At 37.6% G+C, this 10,466-nt stretch overlaps 1 protein-coding gene across 1 annotated transcript; it reads left to right on the top strand.

Moving 5' to 3' along the window:
• Positions 1-928: 928 nt before the first annotated feature.
• BTBD1 (BTB (POZ) domain containing 1) lies at positions 929-9,715 on the top strand. Its single transcript, XM_009994477.1, has 7 exons — positions 929-1,081; positions 1,612-1,717; positions 3,280-3,477; positions 3,734-3,926; positions 4,488-4,575; positions 8,325-8,471; positions 9,342-9,715. The coding sequence occupies exons 1-7, from the start codon at positions 968-970 to the stop codon at positions 9,498-9,500; spliced, it is 1,005 nt and encodes a 334-aa protein (XP_009992779.1). The 5' UTR covers positions 929-967; the 3' UTR covers positions 9,501-9,715.
• Positions 9,716-10,466: the final 751 nt, after the last annotated feature.

Genomic DNA, 10,466 nt, shown 5'->3' with positions numbered 1-10,466 from the left:
AAGCTAGGTCTTCATTGTGGAATTCCTGCATTTGCTAATGTGCCCTGGTTTATTGTGATTAATTGCCTGTATTTTGGGAACAAATGTATTTTTGTAAATAATAGATGATTATCTAAAAAACTGATGAAATAGTGCTAAGATTATCTTCAATGTCACCTGTAAGAAGTTATTTTTAAAAATAAGTCATTTCCATACAGAACCTTAAAATAAATCTTATCTTGTCTGGTCTCAAATAACAGCTGCTCAGGAAACAGGTTTTTTTCTCCTGCTTTTGGTGGGAGACTTTTCTCTTTGGGTTCACAGCTTGTAAGTTTTCAACCAATCATCTAGCCTTAAACAGTGGAGACAAGCTGGGGTGTTTTGCTATGGCAGGAATAGAAAAGTCAAGGTCATCTGCTAGCATATTACTCCCTTTCCTCTCCTCTGAACACTACAGAATGGTAACTTTGACATAAGATGTTATCACAGTGTAAGTCCTTGACACTGTTCTCCTCACATCAGGGAAGCTAGTGTGCACTGTCAGTAAATTAAGTTCAGAAATACAGCTGTAAAGGGTTATATATCAATATTTGGAAATGCAGCTCTTCCTGTTGAATCAAAAGGGCATACATTAATATGTGAACTAATTCTGCTGCTCAGCTGTTGTTTACAGTTGGGTAGCTGTGTATAACTAGTATAGCCAGATAATTCTTAGGGAGTAATACATATTTAAATTAAATGTATGCCATTAGGTTAACGTAATAGTCTTTCTTCAACCCTATAACTAGCATACTAATTTATACAAATGCTAACATGGTCAACTGCTGCATGTTCCCAGTGCAATTCTTAGACAAGTTTCCTAAATGCAAAGACACTGTTATTCTTTGTTTAACTGCTGCCCTCAAGATCTGATTTTACAGTCTGTATTTGTGTATTGATTTCTAGGTTTCTTTATTCAGATGAAGTTCAAATTGGTCCAGAAACAGTCATGACTACTTTATACACTGCTAAAAAGTATGCAGTCCCAGCCCTGGAAGCTCATTGTGTGGATTTTCTAACGAAGCACCTCCGAGCAGATAATGCCTTTATGCTGCTTACTCAAGTAGGTAAATTTAAGCTTAGCTTTTTTTTACTAGGAAGATCAGTATTTAGAGGGAAAGGACTAAGTATGACTTCACAGTGGGTTTGCAGTCACATAGTCTAATTTAGGTACGAAAATGTTGTGTTGCTCTGTTAGCATTTTTACAAACTCAACTTCTTTTTACTGTAGAGAAAGGCTTTTTTTAAAAAAAAAAAAAAAAAAGTATGCAAAGAACTGGGACATTTTAAATGGAACCAGTTCATTCTACAGTGTATTTTCATGAATCTCTTAATTGTTTTTTTGTGAAGACTTACTTGGTTCATTATAGCGGATTTTATGTGTACTTTTTTTAGTAGTGATTTTAGTAGGGAATTCTCCTTAATTATATACTCCTTTGAGAATTTAAGTGCTCCTTAAGATATAAACACAAAGAGTACTTAGACAAATAATCCTATTTTTAAATTAGATCTGTACTAGACTAAAAATACTTGCTTTTTAAGACTAGTGGGTTGTCAACTTTATGCTTAAGATGTGTTTCTTCACCTTTTTAGGCCCGTTTGTTTGATGAACCTCAGCTTGCTAGTCTTTGTCTTGACACAATAGACAAAAGTACTATGGATGCAATAAGTGCAGAAGGCTTTACAGATATTGATATAGGTAAGTTACTCAATGTGTTCTAAGCACTAAACTCCTGAAGAGAACTGCAGGCTGCAAGAAGACGTTTTTATGGATAGTTCACCTTCCCCACCTGAGTATGTGGAGTCCCAAGTGCATCTTCTCTCCATGGTAAAGTGGGGTAGTTCACTTCCCCCTCATCTGCACCACCTTTGCATGGGCAGCAGTGCAACAGCCAGCTGCAGATCTCGGAATGTGGACAACAGAACCTGTGTCATATCAGCAAGTTTGCTAATGAGCAAAACAGTGTATTGCATATGTATGATATGTTACTCAGTGCAAGTTTTATTAGCCATCCCTGCAGTGCTTTCCTTTGAGCTTCATTCCCAAGCAGGGTTTCAGTGTGTTGGGGCTCCCATTATGGTAACACCACACTTTCATTAAAGCCAGAGTTTTTACTTGCTGAGTATTGTGCCTGGTCCCAGAGGCATCCACACCTGCTTTTCATGTGTAGCAAGAATCATTGTTTTGTTGTTGTATGGTGCTTCTCTATTCAGAGTTGCACAGACCAGGTACAATTTATGAAATCTGATGGGTTTTTTTTTTAAATCTAAGCTGCTGGTTTCTATGTTTCATCTTTTCTGAAAAGGTAGTAGTTGCAAATTTGCTGACTCAATTTCATTTTTACTGTATGTGTCTAAGATTTTACTCCAATTCAGCTAGACTGTGTAAAAAATGCAGGCTTAAGGAAGGTACTCCACCAGCTTAAAGGAATTATGGAGTAGATATATAGAGAAATATAGATCTATAGTAGAAATAGAGAGAACTCGGGTTCAGTGGGGTTTGTACCCAGACTGTGAGTGTTAATCTCTACTCTTTGTAAGTCCCAAATTGCTTTGACTTTCCAATATGGTATTTTTTATGATCACAAACATGCCTTGCTTAAATTCAGGGCATATAAAGATTCTCAAAGAAGACAGAAGATTCAGAATATGAAAATGGGTTTTTTTTCAGGCTTGTGTTCTACGATTAACTGACTTTTGCATACCTGGTAGTTAGAAAATTCCAGAATTAATAATACATGACAACAGAGTTTTGTAAAACTCATATGAGTATCTTGCCTCACCTCCTATGTTCCACCTTCAGGCTTTGTGGGTGGCAAATACGTCAATGTTTAGGATCACTTTCATGTATCTTTAAACTGGTTTTGTGTGCACCACTGCTGTTTGTTTCTATAGTTGATCCAGATTGTCAGGTGGCTACTTGGAGGAGAATATGGCAATGTCATCATGATTAACTTGTTTTTTTGGTAGTGTGTATTCATTGCTTGCTCACTTCCCATTTTCATCTTTTCCTAGCTGTGGAAATTCTTTAGGATACTGGTTGTCACTACATAAATTATAGATAGTCACACTCCTAGGAATCAAGAAGGAAGTTCATATCCTGTCTTCATAGCAAGAAAATTATTTTTAGAGTCTATATACTATTGGGAGATTTCTTATTAGGAATGTTCTTAGTGTTTACTTAACACTTGAAGATTAATGTGTAGCAGTGTTACAGGTTTGGGTGAAAACTGGTCTAAATCTACCTTTTTTTTTCTCTAGACACACTATGTGCAGTTCTAGAAAGAGATACCCTTAGCATTCGAGAGAGCAGACTCTTTGGAGCTGTTGTTCGCTGGGCAGAAGCAGAATGTCAAAGACAACAACTACCCGTGACATTTGGAAACAAACAAAAAGTCCTTGGAAGAGCTCTTTCCTTAATCCGTTTTCCATTAATGACTATTGAAGAGTTTGCAGCTGGTGAGTTTTGGGGTTCCTTGTCTTGCTGTTAGTCCATAGCCCTGCACTGTTCACCTGTGAGTGCTGAGGTGCTTAACACTCTATTACTAGTCCATGCTAATAGAAGTTACGATGCATAAATGAAAGCAAAACATTCTGCAGAATATTCTCTGGCCTTTGGAAAATACTGTTGTCATCCCCAGTTTGCAAATGTGTGTGGTTTAAATTCAACAGTTGGAGTAATTCTTTGAATCATCTTAGTTGTTTCTTTTCACAGGCCCTGCTCAGTCTGGAATCTTGTCAGATCGGGAAGTAGTAAATCTCTTTCTGCATTTTACTGTCAATCCTAAACCTAAAGTAGATTATATTGATCGACCAAGGTGTTGCCTGAGAGGAAAAGAGTGCAGCATTAACAGGTTCCAGCAAGTGGAGAGTCGCTGGGGCTACAGTGGAACAAGTGATCGGATTAGGTACGGCTTTTGAAACTGCTTGGAGGAGAGACAGAGGAGTGTGGGAAGAAAGGGAATGTGTTGCTCAACTTTGACTTTTTGGCATAAGATACAGTAACAAGGTGCTGGTTCTGTTTGGGCATGTTTGATCTTTTCCTTTTTATAAAATAAGTTAGACTGTTGCTGACATAAAGCATAAAGTACCAAAAAAAAAAGTTCAGGAGGACTGGGTGCATTTTAGAGTGATTGGGTGTTAGACGTATATTCCTTTTTAAAATACCAAGTCTTGTTCTGTTTTTACTTTGGAGGTATTCAAAAGAACCAGGTTAGGGTTTTTTTTAGTGATACTGAGTATCTTGGGGGATTAGCAAAATTTTAACCTGTGAAGCTGATACTTTATAATGCATTTTTCTTACTATTGAAATCTAATTAGAGAGTGTTATTGAAAAAAAAAATTAACGTAATGTCACTTTAGTTTACTTCCCTACTCTTAAGTGGGAATCTTTTTCCTACTTGACAGGGAATGAAGTAACACACCTGTCACAATTTTTTAAATTCCTTTCTTGGGTTGTGTCATACTAGGTTCACAGTTAATAGAAGAATTTCTATAGTGGGATTTGGATTATATGGATCTATTCATGGACCCACAGACTATCAAGTTAATATACAGGTACAGTATATGCTCTTTAAAGAGGCTTATGCAGAAACCACACTTGTAGTCCTTGCAGAAGGTTTGTTGTGTATTTTAATTGGGTAGGAGTGAGACTGATAGGCCAGAATCTAGCCTGTGTTTTGTCCCCAGCAGTGGTCATAAGCAGATAACTAGAGAAAAGTATGAAAAAGATGAAATTTTCTCTTTCTGTGTGTTCTGCAGTCAGTATAAGCATTTTCTGAGATGGATTTAGTTTCTCTGTTTCGTAGCTTCCCTTCAGGATACTTCTCCAGTCTAACCTTGAATTCCTGTCAGCTTTCTGCAGACAAATTTCATAGCTTTGTCATCTGTTCAGTTGTGCACAAAGCCTACCCTTTAATAAAGTTTCTAGTAATTAGGAAAGATCTTTGATCAACAGCTCTCTGAAATCAGTGACACAACACATAGTGGCTGCTAAAAAAGCCCACTGTGTCATCAGGAAGAAACTGAAAACAAGATTGAAGGTCAGATTGTGTTGTTGTATCAAAGCCAGGTGTGCCCACATCTTCAGTATTTTGTGCAGTTCCCATCTTTCTCAGTAGAATTAGAAGGTAGGGAATATGGTAGTTAACATGATTAAAGGGACAGAGCTGCTACCGTACAGAAACCAAAAAAGCTAAGACTCTTCAGTCTGTAGGGAAGAAAGCACTGAGGAGGTGTGAGCAATGCTGCTAAAATCTCAAGGGCAACAGATAAGGTAAATGCAGAAGTGTTTGTCATTCACCAAAGCTCAGAATATTAGAACTAGAAGACTTACTGATACTCACAGAAGATCAAAACAGATAAGAGTATTTTTTCACTGCCGAGGATACTGAACATACTGCCAGAAGAAGTGGGTATCATGTCTTCAGTTTGCTGGCATTTCAACATGTTCACTCATCAAACAGCAGATCTTTTAGAAGATTCCAGAAGGAGCAGAAGGGGGATGTGCACTGTAGTACCCCATGTAGAACAGCTGTGGGTGCTGGGGTATGGACAGCACAGCCCAGGCTTGTGTGCTCAGCATCATCTTCTCTTGACACTGTCACAGCATCCTGGACCATTTGTCTGACCCAGTTGGCTGTTCATGACATTCTTACCCTGGTACACATGCTGGGGCTTAGAGGCTTGTCCTTGCCCAGAGCTTTTTGGAAAGATTGACATCTTACTTGCTACTGATTCAGTCTTAGGCAGAAGGTTGTATGTTACTGCTACAGTAACTACTTCTGTGAAGTTCAGTTTTAAGTTTGCTGAAAACGTCCCAGCATGGGAATCTCCCCAGTTTCTTCTGCTGGCAAATTACTTACTTGTATTGCTGTTCTCCAGGCTCCTATGTGAAGACCTTACTTTGCTGCTGCTCAGTTATCATATCTTCATGCTGTCTAGCTCACAAGACAGTCTGTGGGGCTTTCTGTTACTGCTGTGTTGAAAGAATGATTTAAGGCTGCTTTTTGATGCCTTCAGATAGCTGTTCCTAAATGTTCTTTTCACCTTTAACTGTATCTTTTACATTTTAATCTGTCAGTTTTAATCTTTCCATTTTAATCTGGATAAAATGTCATTTTTCTATAGGATGACCTTTTTTGTTTGTTTCCAGGAATAGCCTCTTGTTGATCAGCCATGCCAGTTTTTTTCCCCTTTTCTCAAACCTTTCCTAATAGGGGATATATACTGACACTGTTCTTTGGCATGTGATGTCCTTCAGTGATCTGCATGCTGTTTATAAGGATTTGATATTCTTAATTGCTCCTTTTAGCTTCTTTTGAACAAGCCTTCTCATTTTCTCTTCTTGAAATTTAGCACAGCTGTGGTGGATTTGCTTTTGTTGTTCATGTGGGAGTTTTGACTCTAAGTATATTATAGACACTGTTACATAGTGTTTCCATTATGAAATTTTGAATCTGATCCTACTCATCACTCAATACCAAATCAAGGGTTGTGTTTCTTCCTACTGAGCAATTGGCTAGCAAGCTCGTGAAATGGTCAGTGATAGCATCTAAAAATGTCACCCATGCTTCACGTCCTGATATGACACTTGACCAGTCTGAGCAGGTAAATGAAGACACTACTAAAATTTTTATTTCCTGCTCTTGTAGCCTGTTTGGTCTCTTAGCATGTTGTAGTCAGGACTGTCTTATAGTAATATTGATCCAGCACTGTATTTTTATTAAGTATTGAATTTCAGTCCATTTAAATTCTTTCTTACTGAGATAAGTTTTGAATCTAAGCTTTCTAACAAGGTACTAGCATTCTGTGACTGGCAGTTTTACTCTATGTATTTCATAACCTGTTACTATCACATCACATTGATTTATTAGGGGTGTGGGAAATCTTGTGAAAGAAGAATCTGTGACTTCATTTATGGACAGAAACTCTTAGTGTCCCTGTCTAATTTCACAGGCCTCTAATATGTGCTGGAACTGCTGTTTTGGTTCATTTCTGGGCATCCTATGTAAATGACAGTTTATCTTTCTCCTATTTCCTATTTGATGATTAACATTCTCTGACCATTCTGCACTCAAGGATAGGAATTTTGTATCTGGAGAATGTATCTGGAATGAAGTCTGGAAGGAACTTGTTGGCTTTTCCACATTCCTCAGCTTAAAAGCTCACTTTCAAACTCCTTGATTTGAAATGCCATCAAACCATAAATCCATGTAAATAAGTAGCACAGTGCACTAGACTGGATCTTTAGAAAAAAAGAGTTGATGCTGAGAACCTAGCAGCTATACGGTACATATCTGGTGATGTTTGCTTTGCATTAACTCTTGTTGGATCATCTTGCCTAAATTCCTGTTAGCAGATGAAGGCATTTTTTTTGTGCTCCCTCAGCATGTTTGCTGTATTTATTTCATCTGCAAAGAATTTAGTTCTTACAAGGCAAACAAAAGCATAGTAAGTGGGAATGATTAAGAGTTTCACTTGAAAAAACATGCTCCTTATTCAAAGTGAAAGGCTAAGGTATGTTTATGGTTCAGATGAAGAGCATCCATTTTATACATCTCCTCTTGAATCTGGAAGTATCCCCAGTTCCTGATAAGTCTGAAACTTTCTTGTCACAGTCTTTTCAGATGGGTGTCTAAGTGTTGTGTCTCTATCTTTCTTTTTGGACCCGCATCAGTACTAGCAGAGCTTCAGAGAGCTAAACATCTTATACTGGTCTTAAAACAGTGATAATGTATACTGGAAATAGATCTTTTATGTGAAAGGGTCTTAGTTTCAGCATTATAATTTCTATTGATTGTGGCTGGGGAAAAATAGGGCTTCATCTCAATTGTGCAACATTAAAAATTATATGGAAATTTAATAATACTAGGGGTTTTTTAGGATTCTCATTAGTGCAGTAATCATGAGAAATGTTCATGTCACTCTAAAGCTCTGATAGCCAACTGCAAGTGGTGTTTGGCAGCATGGATCAAGGTTACTATCCAAAATGAGAAGTGAGATATCTGCTGTTACTACATCTTAGTGATTTCTATTCACCATCAAAATCAAAGGCAAAAGAAATAATGCGTAGTCTGTATGTGTAAGACATAGCAGCACAAATTTCCATTTTCCTTTAAGAATGTATCATTGACTGCTTATATTAGCTGTTAAAAACTGGTTTTCTAAAATAACCACAGCCACAAATGTGCTTCCCTTGTGTGAGCTGCAGAGGTGTACAAAGATCAGCAAATCTAATATGTGTACTATAAGAATCTTTGTCAAGCTTGTAAACCCAAAAATGCTGTTTTCATGTTTTTATACAGATAATTGATTATGAGAAGAATCAAACACTAGGACAAAATGATACTGGATTTAGTTGTGATGGAACGGCCAGTACATTCAGAGTTATGTTCAAGGAACCTATAGAGATCTTGCCAACTGTTTGCTACACAGCTTGTGCAACACTGAAAGTAAGAGCACCTAACAGTACAGAAGGAAATGTTACTTGATGCAAGAGTTCTTCTCTTACTGTCTTCTGATGGGAGAGTGTCTTCTAGATCTCAAATTGATTTTAAGTGTAGAGATAAGAACACCATAGTTCAACTCCACAGCAACTCTTAAGACTGCTTCCTCTCTTCTGTGCCACAGCACAGAATTCCTAACTGGATCCTTTGCGCCTGCCAGTTTTCTGGCCTGGTGTAAGAGTTAGAATGAGTGCAGATGAAAGATAGTGGGTTTGTGTGAGCAAAAATGCTATCCAAAATTTTAATCTAGCAGCTTTCTGTCAAAATTTAAGTTTTATTTATTTCATCAAGGATATTCTAACCACTAGTTAGAGTCAAGAAAATGGAAAGGGTTTTTTGTTCGCTTTTTATGTGCTAGTGCAGAAATATAGGAAAGAATTATTTGTTCAAGGAAAATCTCTCCTTAATGTCATGGACAAATTTATTTAATGTTTTCTCAAAAATCTTTTCATATTATTTTAAATATAATTGCCTTTACAGAAATAAAAATTGAGTATGTTGGAAAAAATGTTGCACATTAAAAGAAGCTGAGACAAGGAACTAAGTGAGAACATATACAACCTGCATGACAAGGAGAAATACTATTCATTACTAGTTGGCTTAAATCAAGTGGTTTAAGTGTGCTGTCAGGGAAGGTTTTTGTTGTTTAGACATAGGGCACTTGCTTCTTGTCTGTGAATGTTGTGTATATCTTACGATGTGGGTAGAAAGGACCTGTACTATTAAAATAACCTAAGTCAGTAAGTGTTTGAATTTCAACATGTTAGGGGTCTTGCTGCACACCCATTCATTGCTGATCTCTTCTGATGTTTTCAGGGTCCTGATTCCCATTATGGAACAAAAGGTTTGAAGAAAGTGATCCACGAATCTCCTACTGCTAGCAAAACATGCTTTGTCTTTTATAGTTCACCAGGTAACAACAACGGTACATCAATAGAAGATGGACAGATACCAGAAATAATATTTTATACATAATTTCACATTATCATCTCAAATGTGCCAGTGTATCCGTGGACTTCAGCTCACTATTGGTGGCAGTTAAAAATTCTGTGAAAGAAGTACAGGAACATGTGGAAAACAAAAGTTACTTGTTTGAGCGGTACCAGACAAGCTATTTTCTCTGCATCTTTATTGGCAGAATGTAATTTAGCTTTTCCTCTTCAAGTGGAATAAGTACTCTGTATATTGAAAATATTATTTTAAATAGTATCTTGTTAAAATTGCTTTGAATTTTCGCCTCTTCATTTTTCATGTAGTAAAACTCATTTTTCAAACTGGAAGAACTGTCATGAACTTCTCCTGTCCTGGAAAGACAGTAAAGCTGCTGTTGTGGTCCCAGCCTATGCTTGTTTCCAAAACATGACACATTGGAATGACTCTATGGACACGAATTGCTACTATATTTTTTTGCAGAGCATCAGCAAAGCTGGATTCCTTCTGCTATCATCTGGACTGTTGGGATGTGCCAGGGAGAATGCAGACAGCAGCTGCAGCTGCACTGAAGAAATACTAAGTCAAATTCAGCCATAAACAGATCGTTCCAGAATCTCAATTCAGAAGGGCTGTTTTGGAACATAGAGCTGGTTATGGAAATAGCCACTGTGTGTGTGTATATATATATTTGTGCCTGTAAGAAAATGTATCAACTAAGGCCTGGTTTTGCAGGTTGCATACAGTAGTTGGATGCACTGATGTATGTACATAGCATTGTCTTGCAACATGTGCAGTGTACCAGTACAGCTCTCTCATGTACAAAACCCTGTACACAAAGGATATAGTAAAGTACTAATCTGAGAACATGGGAGAAAAAAACAATAATCCCTCCTGTTTCCCCCCTTCCCTGCAGCGAAGGGCGCGCGGCTCTCGGGTCTTTGAACAAGCCCTGTGGTTCGGACCAGCGCTCTTTCTTGAGCGGGGCTATTCCAGCCGTAGGGGCCCGTC

This window comes from Chaetura pelagica, unplaced genomic scaffold, assembly GCF_000747805.2.
Source record: "Chaetura pelagica isolate M959 unplaced genomic scaffold, ChaPel_1.0 scaffold222, whole genome shotgun sequence".
Taxonomy (NCBI): Eukaryota; Metazoa; Chordata; class Aves; order Apodiformes; family Apodidae; genus Chaetura; species Chaetura pelagica.
The sequence above is the reverse complement of the archived record's forward strand: the minus strand, read 5'-3'. Positions and strand labels throughout refer to the sequence as shown.

What these genes read in the sequence shown, in the direction of transcription:
- BTBD1 (XM_009994477.1), top strand. Translation starts at nt 968, where the DNA reads ATGACTACTTTATACACTGCTAAAAAGTATGCAGTCCCAGCCCTGGAA. An exon ending in CTTTACAGATATTGATATAG is followed by an intron (nt 1,718 to 3,279) that starts GTAAGTTACTCA and finishes TTTTTTCTCTAG; the next exon opens with ACACACTATGTGCAGTTCTA. An exon ending in GGAACAAGTGATCGGATTAG is followed by an intron (nt 3,927 to 4,487) that starts GTACGGCTTTTG and finishes GTGTCATACTAG; the next exon opens with GTTCACAGTTAATAGAAGAA.